Source organism: Coccinella septempunctata, chromosome 3 (genome assembly GCF_907165205.1).
Source record: "Coccinella septempunctata chromosome 3, icCocSept1.1, whole genome shotgun sequence".
Classification (NCBI taxonomy): Eukaryota; Metazoa; Arthropoda; class Insecta; order Coleoptera; family Coccinellidae; genus Coccinella; species Coccinella septempunctata.
The window spans coordinates 4,789,000-4,813,463 of record NC_058191.1 but is presented as its reverse complement, the minus strand read 5'-3'; the positions used below and the strand labels follow the sequence as shown (position 1 = coordinate 4,813,463).

Sequence of the window (24,464 nt, the reverse complement as noted above, 5' to 3'; positions counted from 1 at the left end):
ATGCTACAAGGGTAGGTAATCACAACCTTTTCAATTTTCTGATAACATGTCAATCTTTATGGAAACAAATAGATGTCTTTTTTCAAAATCGTGTGGCATATGCCAACATCAGATACTCCAGCCACTTGAGATAAAACACGAACAGAGGTTTGTGGAGCTTCTATCATCATATTTTCATTATTGCTGAACTCTGGAGTTTTTTCTTAGGTCGATCACTTTCTTTTTTGTTTGAACATACCATCTTTATAATTTGCTGATAATTTTAATTCAACAACAATCCAAAATGCTAAATTGACAGTTCACCTGGAAAATAGTAGGTACAGCACAAGCTAAGAATTACGTTTAGACACGTTCAAAATCCATAGCCTACTTGACGACAAATTTTTTTGAACGCACGTTACAATGCTTGTTTTATAGATCATAATAGACTGGTAGATATGGCATTATCGTATATTCCTGGAGATATTGAAATCAATATGGATATCCTGTTATATAAATTCGCAATTATGAAGGAAAGGTATATGGACTTAATATTATGAATCAACTGTACCCATATCACATTTGCCTTCCGAAGGAAACTGTTTTTTGTGTCTAGGCACATCATCATTATTTATATTTATTCTGTGGTCTGTAGTATGAATATTTGTTATCCAACAACAGGGCCGCCCAGAGCTGTGCAGGGCCCCTGGGGATAAAGTATCATCGTAGCCTTCTCAACAAAAAATAGGGAAAAAACATTTTTTCACCATGGAAAGATGATATATCGGGGAAGAATACAATTGAAGATATTTGAAGATATTCACCAAGATGGTACTTGATGTTGCATTCGCCATTTTGCAACGATGTTGAATGATTAGTCAGAAATATATTTTTTTCATTGAAACCTGCTCTTGAGATGTAAATTATTTTTCTGCATGATAAATTGCCAGGGATTTTCAATCTATTGAGATGATTTATGGTTTTGTACACTCGCCATTCTGCAGAGATGTTAAAATGTCAGAAATCAATATCTTTTTATTCTTACTTCATCGAAATGAGTTGTATTCATGAAATCTTACTACAAGAAGAAGTGGAATCAAATTCATTGATTAGAAGAATAGTTATATAACTGAAGATATTCTATTGTAGTATTTCAACAGCTTGAGAGTCCACCAAGATGGTAGATGATAGTTTCATTCGCCATTTTGCAACGATGTTGAATGATTAATCAGAAATCATTTTTGTCATTAAAACCTGCTTGAATTATGTAAGATATATGATACATTCGATATATGCATACGGGGATAGGAGCTTCATGGCAGGATGCGAGATTACCAGGTAAGGACTGACACAAAAATTGTTCCTTTTCTGGTATGATCAATTGCAATGGGGTTTCAGTCTATTGGGATGATTAATCATTCTGCTAAGGTGCTAAGCAACATGTCAGAAATAAATATTTTTTCATTTTGACTTGTTTGTGATGAGTAAAACATCATTAGAACAAATACAATCAAAATTATTGGAAGATATAACTGTAGATATTCTATTGCGAGAGATTAGGACCTTCATCGCATTATGCGAGAATCCCAAATTTTTATTTTTTTTGTATGATCAATTATAAGGGGTTTTCAGTCTATTGAGATGATTCATGACAGTCTACATTCATTCTATACTCCATTCACATTTATTTTAGCAGTCAGTTGGCCATGAAATAATTTTCTCAAGATTTTGTAACTAGAACGGAATAAGGTTGGCACTCATGAAATGTCGTTGATGTCATAACGCCGTTGCCACAACTAATATCAATTTTTATTACGAAAATGTCGAAAGTGATTGAAAATAGAAATAGAAATAGAAATAGAAATAGCATTTATTGATCCAAAAGACACAAACATTGATGTGTATAGGACAAGTCATATATGCATATACATAAATAGAACAATAATGAATATACGAAAGAACATAAAAGTTCTATGAAAGAAAAATAAATAAATAAACGAATACATACATTAGTACATATAAAAAAGACAGGTTAAATACAAATGACATTACATAGATTCAATGAGAGTAGCTCAAATTGGTGTCAGTCATAAATTCATCTATGGAATAATAAGCCTTCAAAACCAATAGCTCCTTTAGATACTTCTTAAATGATTTAAAGTTTAAGTCCTGCACAACTCTAGGAAGATGATTAAAAAATTGGATGCCCTGGTATTTTACATACATTTCAAATTTATTCGTTCTATGCTTTGGAATACTCAACAGGTTGGAAGACCTGGTTGCATAATTATGATAGGATGAGTTTTTATTCATACTTGCAAAATTATTCTTGATAAACAAAAGAACATTCAAAATATAAATACACGGAAAAGTTAAAATTTTGTGTTTTATAAAGATGGGTTTACAGGAGTCCAAACGATGTAACCCAAATATGTTGCGTAATACACGCTTCTGTGCAATCAGAATTCTCCTGCTTTGCACCGCATTACCCCAGAGTATCACGTTGTAAGAGAGATGGGTATAAACCATACTGTAGTAAACACTCAGAACTACATCAAGAGGCAAAGTATGTTTTACTCGAGAGATAGCATAGTTAGCACAATTGATTTTTTTGCTCACGTGATCAATATGAGCATCCCACTTCAGGTTGTGTTCCAAAAACACGCCCAAAAACTTGACAGTGCTTGCAGAGCTCTTGCATTCATTATTATCAGAATTAATACGCAGGACATGTTCATTTCGTAAGTTGAAGTGCACGAAATCAGTTTTGTCAAGATTAACTACTAGGCCATTGGATTGACACCATGTTTTAAATTTTTCCATAAAATATTGCACTTTCAATCTAAGTTCCTCAAGTGATCGCGCAAAAACCAGTAGTGATGCATCATCTGCAAACAAAGTCAAAATACCGGAATCAAAACAATCCGCCAAATCGTTTATAAACAATAAAAACAGCAATGGGCCCAGCACGGAACCCTGAGGAACACCCATGTTCACGCCCAGGCATCGCGACAATACATCACGGATCCTCACGCATATACTCCTATCAAGCAGGAAATCCATCAGCCACTCCAAGAACACACCCCTGAATCCAATGTATTTTAGATCAAGAATGTCAAATGCATGTGATAAATCAAAAAATATGACCACCACTAACAACCCTTCGTCCAGAAGTCTATAAACATCACCAAGAAGATTACATGCAGCAGACTGAGTTGAACGGCCTTTACGAAAGCCGTATTGAGAGTCGGAGATTAAATTGAATGTCCCCAAAAATTCATCCATCCTGCCATGTGCCAATTTTTCAAAAATTTTGGAGAAGATGCTCAGCAGAGCAATCGGCCTATAATTTACAATACTGAGAGGATCGCCTTTCTTATAGACAGGTATGATAATTCCTGTCTTCAAAATACTAGGGAATTTACCCTGTAGAACCGACAGATTGAATAAGTCAGCCAGATATTCAGAAATATCCTCAGCAATATATTTAATAACCTTAGTAGAGATGCCATCAATCCCAGCGCTTTTCCCATTCTTGAGTTGGTCTATTACAAGCAGAACATCCTGTTTCGTCACAGGCTTGAAGAAAAATGTAGATGGCATTATATTAGACGCAGTACAATTCAAGGATTTAGAGGTGCCAAAGTTCTCACGTACAATCTCATCAGCAACACCGGCAAAATAATCACAGAAAATTTCCGCCACACAGTCCGCTTCTGTATACATAACGTTGTTAACCTTCAGGGATACATTCTCAAAAGTAGCCTTTTTTCGACCCGTATGGGCGTTCACCAAACTCCAAACTGACTTGGCCTTATTTGTAGATTTACCAATTAAATCCCGATGATACATTAGCTTGCTCGAATTTAACAACTTTTTATACTGTTTTTTCGCATATTTGTAAATTTGACGGATTCCATCATCATCAGTTACTCTAACCAGCCAAAATAAATCTTTAAGTTTTTGGCTAGCAACCTTTATCTGAGGAGTTATCCAGCGTTTGGGCCTGCCACTGTGATGGCGACGAACAATAGGGCAACAATCATCAAGTTCGCTTAACAATACACAAACAAAGTCATCAAATACAACATCTATATTAGAGTCTTCATCAAGTTCACGGAAATTTATCATCCTTAGTCTAGAAGCATATTTACTGAGATTTTTGCCGGACATATCACGGTAGATAACAAATTCACCCTTATTTTTATCCAAAGCAGATTTAGCGGGAAGTTTGTATTTCAACGAAAGCGCTCTATGATCACTGAGATGTGGTTCAAAAATGCAAGCTGTGCAATAATCAAGGTTGAAACTGTTAGCTAAAATATAATCAACCTTAGTTGATGTTGTGGTTCCCGACAAGTTAGTGAACACCCTTGTTGGACATAGTGAAGTGACAGCAAGACTGAAATTCAACAATACATCATCCAACATACGTTTGAGATTGCAATCCTTGTCCAAATAATTCACATTCAAATCACCGCATAAGAAGATTTCAGTTCCGTGCTCACAGGCAAACTTCAAAAGGTCAAACAAAAGATCAAGAAATACCTGATAGTCTCCCCTGGGGGGACGATAAACACTGCACACACAAATTTTACCATGAGGATATAAGAGTTCCACTGCACAGCATTCAAAGTTCATCTCTACATTGAGGTGTTTCACATCCAACAGTTTAGCACTTCTCATCAGTTCACTCTTCACATACAGGGCGGAGCCACCATGGATATGCTCCACTCGACAGTAGTAAGCTGCTAGGCAATAACCAGGGATAGTCATCATCTGAACGAGGTCCCCATCACACCAGTGCTCCACGACACTCAATACATCAGGCTTCCGTTCGTCCAGTAATACCTCAAGATTAATGAGTTTGTTTGGAAGTGACTGCACATTCAAATGCAATATAGTAAAATCGTTGACAAAATCATCAGGATCATCAATGCCATCAGTACACAGAGAGTCAGTAAAAGTCTCACTTAAGGTTCTCTGTTTGGTGGATGTCTCCCCCGATAAAAATCCCTTACGCAAGCTTTGTTAGGCCAACTGGAAGACAACATTGCTTTTTCGTAGTCAGATACAGATACAGATACATAGAGACAGGGTTTCAGGAAGTGCTATTTACAATTCAGGTCCGCTAATTACAAATGGTTATACCCTGATATTCTGAAACCCACAATACGTTAGATAGACGGTAGCGAACATATTCAATGTAAGAGAATTTATATAATATTTCATCTGAATATATTATATCATGTTTCATCTGAATCTAAACGACTTATCTTTCAGCTGAATATTTCCACAATCAAAAAGATTGTGAATGAAGAGGATGACAAAGAATTTCCTTCTATTGGGAGACCCAAAAAAGTGGTGGCATTTGAGAATTTTATGTTGAATTAATGCGAAAAGTTTACTACAGGATTTTAGATGAATGTGATCGTAGAATAAGTTCCCGGAAATTGATTTTTCTTTTTTTCATTTGACTTGTCCTATACATTGTAAATGTTTTAAGGTACCAATAAATACCTACCTAATTATTGTTATTATATCAATGTATTAAGATGAACAGCGACGAATACGAGCCACTTGTCCTGTTAATTGTTTATTCATGTGAAATTTTTGTTCAAAGGTGAAGTTCATCTTGACTTGAAACTTCCTTTAATTCCTTTTACTTATATTGATGCAAGATGATTTTTGATGAAGAATTTAACATAATTGTTATTATCTGTTTATTTCGCTCGGGAGATACCCATTCCCAACCACTGCATTTCATGCATTTCATCTTCGGGTTAATATTTTTGAAATCTACAACTGATGTAACTTATTCAAACTTTAGCCAGAGAAGATAACGAATATTAACTCTCCTCAAGCTAGTACATATTATGATATTATACTGATCTCTTGTATTTTCCTTGCAAATAACTGGATTTGGTATGCCTTCAATCAGTTTGAAAAAAAATTCAATTATGTTCATCACATATTTTCCGGAGAGATTCGACATTGTGATAAAATACGTAATAACAGAAACTTTTACGTAGAACAGGCAACATAGCGTTGATTTAAAACCCAAAAATTTTTTGACAAGTTCCATAACTCTACATTTTCGTACTATACAGAGTGAAATGTGTCAAATTTCCATGGCCAACCGATTGCTAAAATAAAAGTGAATGGAGTATACATCATCTGATTTCTTTTCTATGATTCATATTTAGGTTGGTTAGAATGAATAATATTCAATAAATGCCACATTTCTCAAATTCTGTCGAAATGGAAAAATTTTGTTAGAATGTAAATATGAGTTGCAAAATGGCGAATGCAATGGCTACAAAAGAAGCCGTTTCATAGAAATAAGTATGGCAAAGTGTGAGGATTGAGAACTTGGCTTGCCTCTACCATTGTAATATTAAAACTTATACAACGCTTTCATAGATCATAGGTAAGTTTGGCATTATCATATGTTCATGGAGTTATTGAAATCAATATGGATTTCGTGGAAAGGCATATGGACTTAATGCATATTATGAATCAAATTTACCTATATTACATTTGCCTTCCCAAGGAAACTGTTTTTTTTTTTGTCAAGGCACATCATCATTATCTGTATTTATATTTATTCTGTGGTCTGTAGTATGGCTCTTTGTGTTGTGCAGTGCTCCAGAGGATAAAGTATCATCGTGCCCTTTTACATACTAATTCAACAGAAAATAGGGAAACAAAATTTTTTTCACCATAGAGGGAAGATGATGTATGGGAGAAGATTTTTAATTGGCAGGAAACATATCAGAAACTTTCAACTGACCAACATATTAATATAAGTAACAAAATTCACTTGAAAAAAGTATTCGAAAACTACCCAAAGAATGGAAAAAACATTCCAAAATAACCAAGAATTTTGAAAAATTATTCACTGAAACTATGGAATTGTGGCAAAAAGTTCTCATGGAAATCTTTAGATTGAAAAAAAAAACAATCACTCTGAAATTCAAAAACCATTTTTTCGGGTTTTCGATCGATACTCATAGGTGATTGCTTTTATTATACCACCATTTTGATCAAATACTCTACAACAAATATAATGTAGCAAAGTAGCAAAGAGTATCACACTCTTCGAAAGTAGATCGGAACTAACCAGGTATCATCACCACATTAACCCAACTAGTATAAAAGTAGGCGATGCGGTGCAATAAATTCAAATAATTTACTCCTCTTATACTGAATCGATTAATTCGAGAAGGTGTCTTCAAAAATTTTTCGGAAAGCTCAATCATTTCTCAATTCAACTTGAAACAGATTATATGATTTTCACAAAATGAGTTTTTAAACCACAACACGTGTTTCGCTATCACAATAGAATCTTCAGGTGGGTGGAGGTAAACTGAAATATTTGGTACCTTCACCCACCTGAAGATGTTATTGTGATAGCGAAACACGTGTCGTGGTTTAAAAACTCATTTAATCTCCCGATTAAAGTCCAATATAGCCGCGATTAGACCAGTATTGACTGAAATTGATTGAAATGACTGTCGTGTGTCAGATTTAGGGATATTCAAGGGCTGCTCAAAAAAAAATTACATAAAAGACCCAAACATTTTTTGACAAGGAATCACGCCCTAAAATTTTTCACGAAAAATCATTTATATACTTTTATATTTGGCGGTATGTGCTGGGGTGAGTTCACGCCATTAGAAGAATGGCGTGCTCTTGGGGTGATTGTTTCGTCCCACTGCTAGGGTCGGACTCATCAGGTAGGTTAATGAACCCTAGCAGCTACCTACGACCAAAGATTATAGAGAACTACTCTATAATCTTTGCCTACGACAATCGCCGAAGCAGCGTAGTTTGTGCCTGCTATAAACGCCGGTTACGTCGAGGGTATACAGTGTTGCGTCGCCGGTGGCGCCATCGTTTGGCGTATGCTGCACCGCAATAGACGTATAATCATAGACATAGAGACATGGACTGAGCAATGCCAGCATGAAATTGGCTATTTATTAGAAAGAGAGAAAAGCACGTCGGGACATACCTTTCTCTTTTTTGTTCACATAGAGGTGAGTGTAGACCAATCAAAATTCTAGAAAAAGACAACTGCATTCCCGACGTGTTTTTCTCTCTGTCACTTTTTTTGACCGTATTTCATGCATAGATATAAAGAGAAGGCACAGTCCATGTCTCTATGTCTATGCGTATAATCTACCCTGTGATCGCAACCGTCGTGCGCAGTGATGCCATCGTTTGGCTACCCTTGGTACCATCATGGTGAGATGAAGTATTCCTCTACCATGGGTACAACTACGCCGCCACATATATATTGTTCCTTAAATTGTTTCAAGAAAATTCTGAAGAGGTACTGCAAATAGATTGTTCACTGTATATATTTTGGATATTTCATATTTCTGTCATGTGTACATATATGTAAATAAATACTGTATGTATAGAACTATTATAGTTATATCTTCGAATTGAGGAATGATTGAGCATTCAGAAATCACGGAAAAAATTCTTTATAAAAAACAAGTTGAAATTGAAGAAATGGTCAGAAATGATCTTTGTACCCTTTCATTTTGAAAACCAGTTAAATCTGGTTTTCTGACAACTTGAATATACGTGAAACTACTATCATATTGACTGTTCACTTTTGATTCTGCCCAATGAATGAGTCAAAAAAATCCAGTGACCTGCTTACGTGAGACACACAGTGTACATAAAACTTCAATTTTAGAAATTGAGTGGAACACTTTGTTACCTATTTTGACTTTTCGTCCAAAGCTAGAGGAGAAAAATTGAAACGCGATGAAAAGTTATCTATTTGATGTCAATTATTGACTGATCATGAAAAATCTTTAATTTCCTTTCGTGTTACGTATTCCTAGAAGTAGAGGAATGAATCACAATATAGCAACGTGTTGCCAGAGCAACACGTCTCTGCGTCCAAGTAATGAATGAACAATTTCATTCAGAAAGCGTGAGCAAAAGACAGCGATAGCGATGTAGTCGTGGCGATATTGATTTGTACGGCTTAGGTGGGTCATGGAGCCCACACCCTGTTGTTCTGTGTTCAGAATCCAGAGGAGGATCTTTCTTATCCGTATATATTGAATTCAGGACATACGAAACACAAGTCATTGCAAAAAACATGTTTGGATTTAAGATATTCAATCTAAGAAATCGAGCAAAGAAAAAATATGTAGTCTCAGTCCTATTTTGTCGATTTTGAAAGGTTTCAGAGAAAGGAAAAAAACTGAAAATATGAGAATTTCGTAAGCGTATTCATAACATTCGAATCAACACACGAAAAAGTTGATGGATTATATGAAATTCGTATTTCATAACGAGAAATCGAGTACAGTAATTCCTCATGAAATATTACAAAAAATAATTCTGGAAATGAATGCACTGATTTTTCAGTTCGTGAGTTTGAATGTTCGCTCAAATTGGTTGGGTACAATGAGACCATATGATTTCCTATGATGCTATTCGTGGCAAATTCGTATATTGTACTACGTGAAATTTGTCAGCCAGAGGAAGACGGCATATAACGTCGAAACTTCGCTCTAGAGATCCAAGCTTCTAATTCAGTTCCTCAAAACAAGATTATAGTCGTTCAATGATTTTGGTAGGAACAAAAATACTACTCGTATATCAATACACAAACATTTTTATTTAGTTGGATTCATAAAATATTCATTCGAAGGTGTAGTAATTATGTGATAGGAAACTAATTTTTGTTGACATCCGTCATTTTGCAAAAGTTTTGGCAATATACTCAGCCAGTAGAGTTAGAAGTACACAATGACTGAAGATAATATATTGCAAGAGATTGGCAATCCACTCGATAATTTTATGATTTTATGATAGTTTTATGAGCCATTTTGCTCGAGTGTTGAGAGAATTGGTCTTTATAACTGGCTTGAAATTTGGTATATTTATGAAAATTTTAGGAGAACCATTCACATTCGACCACAAAGAACCAAAAAATATTCAATCCCAAAGGTATATCTATCCTTCCAGATGATATATGATGATGTGCATTCGCCATTTTGAAAACGTGCTAAGCAATATGGCAGAAATAGATTGAAATTCAATATGAGAGGACTCTGCATCTTCGGAAATTCTTAAGGGTTTTCACTTCCAATCTCTAATACAAAATCAATTAAAAAGAAAAAATCGATTTGCTCCAGCTTAAATTCTTGCACTAATTTGTTAGGAACAAATCAAATGGAAACAATTGTTGCCTGACAATGAACGAAAAATGGAACTTCATCAGACGAAGTTTTAAAAATCTTCAGGAAGTTTGTCAATTGACAAACATAATAACTGACACATTAGTGAATTTACGCAGGAGCAAATCGATTATTTCAACTTTTTAATTGATTTTATTTCAGAAACTGGTAGAGAAAACCCTAAAGGGGTTTTTTCATGTCTGGGTAAACGCCAGACATAGATAAAAGTCACTCAAGCGATACAATGAGATTTAAAAGATAAGTGGAGAAAAAGCCATTCAAGGGATTAATATGAGATAGGTACATGATTTGATTTGATTGAATAATTAGTCAGAAAAAATTGCTTGTTCCTTTTTACCTGCTTGAAATGCATTGGATTCATATCCAAAGCATAAATGATTCTTTGCACTTGCAACTACTCAAAGGTGTCAAATGATCAGTTAAAAACTATTGTTTTATGATTTCAACCTCTCGGAACGTATTGGATTCACGATTCATGGAGGTACATATTTTGTGGCTTTAGAACTATGAAAAGGTGTTGGAAAGTATGTCAGAATACAATCAATTGTTGGTTCATTTAACCTGCCTGGAATAAATTGGATTAGATTCATAGAAATATGGTTTCGGGCATTTGCAACTGTACAAAAGTTTTGAATAATTAGTGGGAAACAATTGTTTGTCCATTTCAACATACTTGGTCATTATTGGATTCGTGAAAACTTCAGACCAACGAATGAGGAAAATAAAGGAAGGAAATTGAAGTTGAACAAATTGAGTTTAATTATGGGTCTCCATCAAAAACATGCCCTATCAATCACATTTTGAAATTAATTGCATTCGTGAAATATTCAAACAAAGAGAAATAACGAACTATTCCTAGATTACTAAGTTAATAGAATCAAAAGCGTAAAATGACAATGAAATGCAATGAGAAGGATTGGCCGATCATTCAGGTTAGACATGATGTTGTGCATTCGCCATTTTGCAACGATGGTGAGTGATTAGTCAGACACATTTTTGTTTTCATTGAAACGTGCTTAGTTTTGAAATATTATTTTGGGAAGAAATCAATGGAATCAAATATATTGGAAGTTGAATACAATTAAAGATATTCTATTGCAACAGATTGGCAGTGCAACAAGATGGTACATGATGTGTGCATTCGCCATTCTGCAAAATTTACGTGAATTATGTTAGATATATGATACATTCGATATATGCATACGGAGATAGAATCTTTATCGCAATATTCGAAGTTACCAGGTTAATCGTATGAACACAAAAAAACTGATCTCAGTTCATGATTGATGTACCTACAGTAGGATGAATATACAGTAATATTATATCTTCAAATTAGTTGAATATTTACAAAAAGCAATAGATGAATATTGATAGATCACTCAGTCAATAGAATTAAAAGTGATAAATGATTGACTGCAATCCAATTGAAGGTACTGAGAGTCTATTGAGATGATATATGATATAAATAATATTTCATATAAAACCAAATGACCGGCTTTCCAGAAAGCATGATAGCTCAGTCAAGTTTATGAAAAATAATCATTTTCAGTCAATTGATATGATTCATTTTTATTGTGTATTCTCCATTCTGGAAAAGTGTTTGAAAATAAGTTCATTTTCATTATAGCTTGCTAGGAATGGGATAGATTTATGAAAATTCTCACCAGCTATATTAGAAAGCCAGTCCACAGAGTGAATCGAATGAGAAGTGAAAAGTCTCTAAAAATAATCAATATTTGGAAATGATTTTTATTTATATGGTCCCGGATGTTCCCAATATTCACTCCCCATTTTGCAATGATTTATCAGCATATATCATTTTATCATAAATACTATACAAGGTGAATCTGAAATGTCTAGCAGCATTTCTAGGGATGCAAGAATACCAGAAAATGGGTTGTCAAGAAACATTATTTGCTCAAGATTATTTGATTGTTGGGATTCTTTAAGAGTATTTTACAAGCGGTGAGATACACTTTTCTGAGCAAGATAATGCGTATTGAAATAGTGTTCTCCAAAATTTATTCCTGAAGAGACGTTATATGTTCAGAAGAGTGTAGCTATGAAAACTGCCCTTAGCGGATCCGGTGAATCAAAGTAGAAAAAAGCATGTTTATGATACCTTATTTTGAACTTATGTAGGAATGAAGGGAAAACCGATTATCGTGAGGCATATTTTAAGAGCTGTGGCACTCTTATAAGAGGTTTCAGACATCAGTTCATCAGAAAAAGATCACTTTCTTCCTGGAAGTCTATAAAAAATATTGATCGGCATTTCCCATATCCAATTACCCTTGTATAACTCGCTCGGTATGAATTATATTCATGAAATATCAACACAAGGATACATGACGAGCCATACTAGAAATCCAAGTCACTGATTCAATAGAATAAAAAATCAGAATAAACTATTTTTAGTGTAACTTTCTTGAAAAGTGTTGGATTTCTAAACAAATGATAGATAACCTAGAAGGATAGGTCACTGATTAGAAATTTCCTGAAATTATTGCAAAGGATTCCCAGTCCTTTTGAGATGATTCATGATGTGGTGCATTCGCCATTTTGCAAAGCAGTTTTATCATAAATAATTATGTCAGAAATCAATTCATTATATCACTTCTTTATATAGATATAAGTTTGATCTCTTATAATGAATATCAAAGATGGAGGTGCTTTTTCCAGAATTCAATAATGATTGTCTGCATGCCATTAAAAAAATGTTTGATATAATACAATAAACTTATAACAACTAATGTTCCCTTTACCAGTTTGCAAAGGTATCGCAAGTTGATGTCAGATACAAATTTTTGTTTATGATAACTCAACTCCTGAACCACTGAGATATGGCAGCTTGGCATTTTAGAGAATCACTACAATACAATATTAATACAATAATATTGATTATATAAAAAATCAAGATATTTGTTTGTGAATTGATTGGTTTTTCGTTCATAATCAAGATTATACATTATGTGCTACCATACAACAAATGAATAAATAAAATATAGCTTGCTTGGAATTAGTCCATTTTGCAACGATGTTGAATGATTTATCAGAAATCATTTCTGTCATTAAAACCTGCTTGAATTATGGAAGATATATGATACATTCGATATATGCATACGGAGATAGGAGCTTCATGACAGGATGCGAGGTTACTAGGTAAAGACTGACACAAAAAATTGTCCTTTTTTTGGTATGATCAATTGCAATAGGGTTTCCGTCTATTGGGATGATTCATCATTATACTAAGGTGCTAAACAACATGTCAGAAATATATTTTTTCATTTTGACTTGTTTGTAATGAGTAAAACATCATAAGAACAAATACAATCAAAATTATTGGAAGATATAACTGTAGATATTATATTGCGAGAGATTAGGAGCTTCATCGCATTATGCGAGAATCGCAAATTTTTTTTGTATGATCAATTGTAAGGGGTTTTAGTCTATTGAGATGATTCATGACAGTCTACATTCATTCTACATCATCTGATTTCTTTTCTATGATTCATATTTAGCTTGGTTTTAGAATGAATAATATTCAATAAAGGCCACATTTCTTAAATTCTGTCGAAATGGAAAAATGTTGTTACAATGTAAATATGATTTGCAAAATGGCGAATGCATTGGCTACAATAAATGATAAATAATAAATAAATGATTGCTTGGAATTAGTATCATTTACGGAATATGCATAAATGGACGAAAGATGGGTTATTTCAAAAAGTTATCACCCAACTCAGACAAGTGTGGTAGAAAACTCATCGTCAGTAATAAGAATTTAATAATTTAATTTTATTCTCTACTTCAACTATAAATTTTCAACAAATGTCAGTCAAATCAGTTCGATATTTTCTTCAAAATGCAGCCATTAACAGAAAAGACAATACAGGTTTTTGCATATAAAAAGAAGTGAGTAGGTACTGCTACATTTGCTACACTCAGATGGCCTATCCAGCTTTCTTGGTGAATACTAACTTCACGAAACTTAGATTTGTCGCGATTGATTTCTGGAATAGAATCCTCACTACTCTGGAGTAATCTGATTCTGATTCAATAAGGGACAAGAGACAACTATAGAGAAAAAAATCCCTTTCAGAAATCTCCTCTAAAATACAAAGCTCACTTATGGACCCACCGATATTTTTCAATTTCTCAAGTAGAGAAAAAGTCACAGGAGGATAATTCATTTAATAAAATAGTAATGAGACTCTTCAATGCAACAAGATTACTTCTGTAAAAGTATTTCAATTTAGAAAATTTATATAAGTTAGTTCAGTGAAGGAGCAAAAACAAACACAAAATCGCAAAATATGGACCTGACTTAAATATAAGACCAGCACAATGGAGTTGTTGGAATTTACATCAATATTTGATGTACCTATACAGGGTGTCCAAGATAAGATGAAAACTGAAATTAATATTCAATGATGTATATTCAATTCATTGTCACTATCGAGAAGAAGAATTATTCCTCGGCAACCTGGTTGGCGCAATATTACTTGGCGAATTAAATAAGTAAATCTTCCAATTTACGCAGATATCGAAGAAATCATGAAATTTCGTTCAGGAGAAGTTTTGATTTTCATTTCAATTTGAAAAACGCCCTTTAAATCAGAATCTAGGACTCCGTATACTACATATGGGGATTTTTCGTGATCCTCTGAGTACATATTTTCTGTCTCATACGAAAATGTTTCCCATCTTATCCGGGACACCCTGTAGAAATCAGAAAATACCAATTACCCAATTACTACTTTCTAGTAGTTGAATATGTTCTCCAGCTTGTTTGAAAACTTCATCTTCTTATTCTTGAGATTTTCAAGTTGCAAGTCATTTTGTATTCAGATTTTCATCAAATAGGTATTCAACTGAGCAGAACAATGACCACTCGGACATTAATTTGATGTGATGTTGTTTGAATACTAGCTGCTATGAATGTACAAACAATGAACACATACAGGGTGTCCGGGGAGTAACTGTACATACTCATACCAGAGATAGAGTTGGACTAGCTGATTACGAATTGACTATAAAAAATTAAGTTCTGGATTCCCTAGAAAGCTACAGGGTGATTTTCCAACTTCATGGAAATACTTAGACCATCATAAAATCCAAACTTATTGACGGATATTATTGAAACTTAGGAGGTTCTTGACACATGCTAAGGTTGAGTTAGAAAGATATCAATTATTCCATTCCAGGGCCGGACTCATTAATCTTCATTTAAAGTGTTCAGAGTAAAAAAAACAATTTGTATTTCGAATTACAAATAATTGATGCGCTTTTTAGAAAGAAGCTAAATTATGCTTCAATTTTTGGTATCGCTCAAAGTTGTCACATCAACAATTATTTTTTCATGAATTTCTTGATTTGGATAAAGTTCGAAAATTGCAATTTATTTACCTGAACAGGGCTAAGTCATCTTGTGCAGTTCGAAAATAAATAATAAATTTTCTTAAAAAAGTCACTGAAGTTGAAGAAGACTATAAAAATTTGTTGATATACAGACGCGGATTTCACTTTGAGGGAGTAAATGAAGGTATTTTGAAAAAAAAAAATGGTGATGTGTATAGGGTATACAGAAGCATATTTCAAAATTATTCTTATGTATACCGGGTGTTCGACAACAATGATATAGACCAAAGTTACACTTCTTCCAGTGAAGAGAACAGCTGATGAACAGAATAATCAACTGTTGCGATATTTTAAGAAATAATGGCGATATATGATTCGAAAAGCTGTATCCAATTTGAAAATTCGGCAAGAGAAATGTATACAAGCTAATGGTTTTCATTTCGAACCACTTTTGAAATATCGTTGACACAGCAATTCATTCGTTCCTATTTTTATTTTTATCAGGTACTCTTTACTGTATTTTAGTTTTTTTCATTTGTTATTGTTTCGTTATTGGAGTGCTTATTAAAGCTCTTAAGCATTTTATATTCAAACATGAGATTTTCAGTTCTCTTCATGGTGGAAAATTCAATTTTTCGAACTTCATCCAAATTCAAAAATTCCTAAAAAAATAATTGTTGACGTGACAACTTTGAGTGATACCAAAAATTGAAGCATAATTTAGCTTCTTCCTAAAAAGCGAATCAATTATTTGAAATTCGAAACACAAAGTGTTTTTTTACCCTGAACACTTTAAATGAAGATTAATGAGTCGGGCCCTGGAATGATGAAATAATTGATATCTTTCTGACTTGACCTTAGCATGTGTCAATAACCTCCCAAGTTTCAATAATATCCGTCAATAAGTTTGGATTTTATGATGGTCTAAGTATTTCCATGAAGTTGGAAAATCACCCTGTAGCTTCCAGAAATTAATTTTTTATAGTCAATCCGTAACCAGCTAGTCCAACTCTATCTCTGGTAAGAGTATGTACAGTTATTCCCTGGACACCCTGTATAACTCGTTATCCTAGTGATAGGTACTTGAAAATACACCACTCCATTCTGATGACATTTATGATTGATTGTTCTCCCTGTCACCGTTATAACGAAACAAATCTGAAGATGTAAGAAAACATCTTGAGAAGACTCAAATGAGACGGTCCTGTTGAAGAGGTTAGAAGGAAATCAATGTAAATAGACGAGGAAGCAGAAAGCCCTCAAATTCCTCTCCTAACTATATTCAAACAGTTTTATTTGGAAAACGAATAGGTTTCTTTCACTGCGATATCGGTACACAATGCCTGTTTATGTTTTTCATGTGCTTCAATTTCAAGCGTGAGTGAAGATTGAAGGCTACCCCGGAACAGCAGAAACGTTGACAGACTCAGGTTGTTCAACTCTGTGCTTTCGTTTTTGATCTCCCCAATCAAACTTTCTTTTTATGAAAGAGTTCAGTACCTACTTGCTGAGCAGAGTTGTAAACAATGGCTTAAGGGGAAGTAGTAGTACAGGGTGGGCAAAATTGGTAATACCTGAACTACAGCTTTTTAACCCAACGAGATAGAGGAAAATGTATGTACCATTCATGTCGTCTTTTTTCGAGAAACTAATAATGCCATCAACTGCATTCCTCTATCTTCTTTTGTTTTCGAGTTATAGGCCAAAATTGAAATTTGGGCGATTTCAACTTTGGTCATTATCTCCGTTCCTGTTTGTGCTAGGATGTTGAAATGAAAAAATTATACAGACACTTTTTTTATAGCAATCCAGTGGCGTACTATGATTTTTTCTAACAGGTATATTTGCTGACATGAAATTGTGTTTTTTCTTACGGAAACAGTCCTTTAAAATGATCTAACCACACCAATTTTGCCCACCCTGTACATACGATTCGAGATCAAGACGATCGACAATGGTTGCTTTACGGATGCTTCCCCAAATACGAAAATGTGTCACATCTTTGAGCAATAGCCTGAATCACGTACTGAGTCAGTTGAAAAGTAGAAATTACCACGTGAGAGGTAATATTAGGAATATTGAATAATTTTCAGTTATTCCTGAATTTCAGCGTAATTTTGGCATATATCGCTATGAAAATCTTTGCAATATATAAACAATTGTATCGCCGATGTCACCCTGTCGTTATTTTCCAAAACGAAATATGTCCAAAAACCGTCGAAAAATGATTGTGAAAATAAGTTTTATCGACAATTAAGTTGAAGTTTTTTTCTCATAAAAAAATAACTAAATTGAAAAAAAAAAGACGGGGGTGACATCAAGACGTTCTTCAACTTGAATTCAAAAAAAATCAAGGCTTCACGTAAAAAATTGAAAGCGTAAATTAGGAACTAGTGAATGCCGTTTTTGAATGAAGAATCTTGAGTATTACTTCCCTTTTAGGCAAAATATCAAAAAAGTTGTTAGAGTAGGCCAATTTTGTATTCAAGTAGTAAAAGCTTGTTTTACTGAACAATCTTTTGAGTTAATGGACCATTTGAATGCATTTGAAATAACTATAGATTTCATAATTGACAACCAGATGTTAACAAAGAGACAATACAATATAAAAGGGAATTGAATATTTTCATTTTTTCCATTGAATATACAGGATGTCCCAGGATTATTGTGAATAAATTCGGATATAGATTCAGTACCTCGAAATAAAACGAAAATTTCCTATGGAATCATGCCCGGAACAGTTACGTCGCTTCAAATATGACGACTGGATTATGGATTTATTCAATATTTTCAAAGAAACAGATATAAACCAATGAAATTGAATAGAGATGTTCCTAGATCTCAATTTTTCACCGATTCCTTATAACTAGCTGCAGAGGGGTGAATTCAGCAACCCCTTTCGTTCAGGCTTGTCAAAAAATATGTATTGAAAAACTTTATTTCCCTTTAAAAGTGTCAGAAAAAGAATTCAGTAGATATTTTGGTCTGTTTTTGAACATCACATCGGTATATTGCTCGTTTGAAAAATTCTCGGCATAATTTGTGCACAAATCAAGTACCAACAGCGAACTAAACCGTTAATACAACGCTAGATGGTCAAAATGACATTCTAAATTACAAAAGGTCAATGCTAAGCAACGAAGGAAGATGGCGGCTTTTGGTAGGTTGTTCAAAGACAGAACATCAAAGGACATATTTTATTTTTTAAGGAGAAAGTATGATTTTTACAATGAAAACTCAGGAAACAATAAAGTTTTCAAATTAAATCCATGCATAATTTTTAATGATGATATTCGATGCCTGTCAAAAATTATGGTAGAAAATCAAAGAGGGTTGTCGATTTCACCCATCTCTAGATTAATTTAATTAGGAATTAAGTTAGAAAATTAGTTGTAGGTGCATCTCTTTTCGAAAATACCTTAGCGAAATTTCATTTCATTTTCATCTTGGTCCTACTTGCTTAAATCCATTACCAAGTCTTCATCTTTAAAACGGTTTAACTACACTAAAATTTATTCTACAACTGAAGGTGTTCTCAATGATAATTATTTTTATCAGAATTATGCATGCATATGTTATCCACTTTCAACGGCTTTCTTCAATACAGATGTTTTTTCCCAGCAGGAATAAAAAAAGATGATATTATCAGATTTTGAATGTATTGGCTCCATTCTAAAATCAGTTGTTCTCGATCAATTCTAGTGATCAATAGTTTTTCTTTCGTTTGATTTTCTACACTCGATCGCTATGCAACGCAAAACACGCAATTTGACCCAAGAGGAATGTGCCCAAGCGGTAGTTTAGCGAGAAGAAGGGTGGACATACACAAGAATTGCAGAATGGTTTGGAGTTTCCCATACAAGTGTGTCCAGAATGTTGCAGCGATTCAGGGAGACAGGTATGAATGTCCGAAGACCAGGACAGGGTAGACCACGAGTAAAAACTGCCATTCAAGAACGTTACTTGAGAGTTTCTTCGTTGAGACAACGGTTTGCAACCGCTCGCCTTCTTCAAATTCAGCTTGAGCAAACTCATGAGGTGCAAATTAGCACTCAGACAATAAGAAATCGCCTCAGAGGCCTCGTGTCGCGGCAAGAGGCCCAGCTCTTACCCCAGCCCATCGAATGGCGCGTTTGGATTTTGCGAGAGAGCATATCCATTGGGAAGAGGCCGATTGGGAAAGAGTTCTCTTCACAGATGAGTCTAGATTCTACCTCTACCATTGTGATCGACGTTCCCTTGTATACAGACGTCCACATGAAAGATATGCTCAGTGCAATTTCCTGAATACTACTGGTTTCGGGGGAGGATCGATTATGGTATGGGGTGGAATATCTTTGACTGCTCGCACAGACCTAGTGGTCGTTGATAATGGAGCTATGAATGCTGATAAGTATATAAGGAACATTCTTGAAGAGCATGTAGTGCCATTTGCCCCATACATTGGTGAAAATTTCATTTTATGGACGATAATGCCAGACCCCATCGTGCGCGCATCGTTCAGGATTATCTTGAAAAGGTTGAAGTCTCTCGAATGGAATGGCTAGCAAGAAGTCCAGATCTCAATCCGATTGAGCAGGTTTGGGACAACCTCAATAGAAGGCTGACAAGTTCAGAAAATCATCCAGGTACTCTTAATGACTTAGGAATCCAATTCGGAGAAATCTGGGAAGGATTAGATCAGAACGTTTTAAGATCACTCATTTTGAGTATGAACCGTCGTTGCCGAGCTGTAATTTACGCAAAGGGTGGAAATACCAAGTATTAAATCACTTATCAGCATTTCAGTATCTTGAAAATTGTTCATTTCTCTTCTTTCACATAAGATTCGAGAGAACATAAAAAATAAGTTATAAAGTCAATGTAGAGTTAACTTTCATTAAAATTGAGATTTTCAGAATGTGCGTTAATTTTTTTGCGCAGTGTATTCAAAGAAGCGTTTCCAGTTATACCTTTATGGGAACTTTTCGTTTTATTTTGAGGTTCTGAACCTACATCTAAATTTATTCCCATTAATCCTGGGACAACCAAAATTTTTTCATAGTATCGGCCACATAGAGGAGTATGGTATTAGGAAATATTGGATGCTAGTATAATTTCATTGCACTGAATTAATTCTGAATGATACATATAAGCTCATGTTCCTTCAGTAAAATTATGGATATCCATCATGTATCAGCCACATCAAACAATACAAGTTGAGTCTTTGACTCGTACAAATATTTAAACAGTATATTCATGGGGTCAAAAGAAAGATATAGCCATTTTGAGTTTTCATAATGAGCTGGAAAAACAAAATTACAATAAATAGCTAATTCTTTAACATTACACATCTGTGGATCTTTTAAACAGAGTTGTATTGAGCCAAAGTACCAAATTTTTCAAACCTCACACATACATAAATAAATAAATGAATAAATAAATAAATAAATACTCTATTACTCGAAAACAGCTCATTATACAAGAAAATACATGAAGAATACTTTTATTTCACAAAACGTTAAAATATTCATTAGATAGCGTCCACTTAGTTTCAAGAGTTGGGTTCTTTGTATTCACGGTATTTTCATGGTACGTGTTATGGTCATAATGAGAAAACTGGAAGACGTGGGTGATATCTTGCGTTCGAAAAAAATTGATCAAATAAATGAAAAACTGTATTCGGAAATTAATATTTTTTATGAGATGAGAACTAAAAATAACAATTTTATGGTTTTTCAACAGCCTGTATCTTTCAAACCGAGCCGATTCGAAAAAAAAGGTGAAGGAAAAAAGTGTGTCTTTTGACCTCAAGAATCTACTGTTAAAATATTTGTACGAGTCAAAGACTCACCCTTTTTTTACTAACAATATAATATAATAATATAACGAAAACTAACACATCAGGGATGATTTCTGGTCAATATTTATGGATATTTCCCTTTCGTATGATGAAAATCAGAAGGAGGGAGTGTTTATATGTTCTTATTCGATACCACTCCATCTGTAAATATTGCCATCTGAAGCTGAAACTCTAGAATACCTGTAGAACAAACAGTTTCGTTAATGGTTCAATGCAAATCATACTGCTAATCCAGCTCCGTTTTTTTATCCTTATTTCTTCGAGGAAAAAGTAAGCTTTCCATCTGTTTGAGTATTTTGAAATCCTGGATTATTCAAAATGGATCGACCAGCTCCAATATCGCAAGAACCCAATGCAGCTCGTGTTGATTCATCAACCCACACTTTTGGGCCTGACCAGTCACAAGCGAATCTCTGTCTGCCATACTTTGATTTAATTGGAATGGTCCCAGTCCTATAGATATCTTCATCTATTTGTCATTTGTACATTTTTAAACACACAAAAACGTATTTTTTCTATCAGTTATGACTTCGCCCATTTCACTAATCGTCAGATTGGAAAATTTAATTGAATTTTCAATATGAAGCAGTGATTTCTACTGTTGGAACATATCGTAACAGAAAATACCAAATTTTTTCAAGATTGAATGAAGTGGAAATCAGAGGTTACTCAAATTGTATGGAGAAACATTTTGTCTGTTTTATTAATTTGAAATTACGACTTTCGAAAAGTGCTCCTGAAAATCATTCACTAGAAATTTGAGGGGGTCATGAAAATTGTTTTTCATTTCAACTGTGGGTGGGTTTTGTTTTTCATACCAATCCATCAAAAGGTGGTGTTTTACTCACCCATTTCCCAACAGGAAACACATATCATCAACACGATTTTGGCAGTATAAGAACAACACATGTCTCTCACTAATTAGGAACAGTTCAACAGCTCAATATTTGTCAAAATCAACCCCCATCGTTATTTCTAAATAGTCCGTATCGACATGGGTTCCATTGATGGGCAAGTTTTTTCGAATCATAACTACTGCTTCAATTTCCTCGAAATTAAACGAACACAAAATGATTCACTGAAATTCAAGTCGAATGGTCAATGTCTTTCGCACTGATAATCAATCGATTATTTTCATTATTATTATTCACCATCGCTCGAGCAGTATTAGATTTCCAACGAGATATCTGGACCTCAACTGGAAACTGGAAGGATTCTGGGAAAACCGAGATGTACTGGCAGGATGCGTGCGCAGCCTGTAACCTACGCTCAATTTACATCCTTTCATCTCATTCATTCTATTATAAAACCGATAGTTACTACTTCCGTCATCTTCTGATTATTCGATATTCTGAAAATGTGTCATAAATTGGTATGTACCCACATATATCGAAATTTCAGGAGTGCATTGGGTGGAAAGCATCTTTGCTGTTTCAGGATGAGAGCGGGGTTATGCGAAGGCTCGGATTCCATGTTCAACATGGATGTCAGAGCAAGGTTCCATGTTTTCATTGATAATTTTGCGCCTAGTAACGGAAATTGATCTTTTGTTCCAAAAATTAATTACACTGATGATTTCTGCAGTAATGGACTGATTTCCAGGAAACAAAATGGAGAAATAATCAGTTTCCCAGCCGATAAAGAAGTTACTTCAATATTGAACCTTTTCTCAGATCTACTTGAAAAAAAAACGGATTACCTATAAAATAAAAGGGACTTACAAATAAATAATGATACTGGCTGTGTTTCGAATTATCTTAGGTACCAAATTGAATGGAATGTTCTAGAATGGAATTGTTTGTTGTGACGTTTTGTTTTGATTAAACAATTTAGAAAAGGTAACTGTATCCAATAATTAAGATGAATACATAACTTTCATTTTATAATATTACATCAATTACAGAAGGTCCAAATTAGAATTAGCTTTTTGACACTCGATCTCATGATAATTGCTATTCAAAACATGCATCCATAGATCCTTTTTTCTTCACTCATAGCACATAGTTCTCTCCGTTGCGATAGGAACGGGTTTTCTATTCGAATATGTAGGTTTTGGGCGCGCTCTTCAAATTGTTCAATAGCATAGAGTCATTCGGGGCAACTGTGCGCACTTTTGCCTTTCAAGCCATACCCTGTTTCAAATGATGAAGCTAGTAAAATTAAAACATACTCATAAGATGGAGAATTTTCTAATCTATAAAAAAACATCAAAAAGCAAACAAACAAAAACGTTTTCTTTCCGCAAAAAAGAATTTAGTAGAGAAAGTCGGAGTGCGTTCACATGCCCCGTATTGCGGGTAAGTGTGCGCACCCTCACGGGGTAAGTGAACGCAGTGCTTTGTGAACCACACAAATGTTACAATATTAGAGAAATGCTGTCTATTGTCAATAGAGAAGCGCCTTCTTACAAGCAGTGCATTATTGTTCGTGCCACATTTCTTGGTGAACACAACACTTGATACATTCCCCTGTTGGTGGCTCTTCATATTTTTCTGAACAAATAGGACGATATTGATCGAGTATTAACCAAGAAAATCAACAATGTCATAATTTATTCCTCTCTGAACTTATGCCCATATAATGAATCTATGCGCACACTTACCCGCGCACACTTTCCCCAGTAAGCCAAAATTTGAATTGACGTTTTTATAGAGTTGAGCAGCTAAGAGAACCTAAAATTTTTTATTATTATATATATTTAGATTAATATGCCCATGATCGAATAAAATATTGTTTAACATTGAGGGACTCGGAACTTGGACCTGACAGAATTTGCAGAGATGCTAAAAATTAACAAAAAAACTAAAGAATTTGATTGATTGCAAATAAAAAGTTAAAGAAACGTGGCACGGCGGAATCCTATGAAAAACTAATATGGCGATTCTGCGCCCTTGCTTCACCCAAATGAACCCCTCTTTCATACATTGCATAGTCGAGATATACGCACTGCGCACACTTACCCATTGCGCTCAGTTACCCCGAATGACTCTAATTGAACAGTACCTATACTCCATTCACATTTATAGAAGCACTCGGTTGACCATGGA

The 24,464-nt window shown here is 34.4% G+C and overlaps 1 protein-coding gene across 1 annotated transcript in view; it reads right to left on the bottom strand.

Moving 5' to 3' along the window:
- Window positions 1-22,601, bottom strand: part of LOC123309835 (low-density lipoprotein receptor-related protein 4) — an 81,426-nt gene extending 58,825 nt beyond the window's left edge. Inside the window, exon 1 of the mRNA XM_044893117.1 lies at window positions 22,266-22,601. Within this exon, the coding sequence (XP_044749052.1) occupies window positions 22,266-22,326 (61 nt within the window). The 5' untranslated portion in view covers window positions 22,327-22,601. The remainder of the gene's footprint in view (window positions 1-22,265) is intronic.
- Between the last annotated feature and the right edge of the window lie 1,863 nt (window positions 22,602-24,464).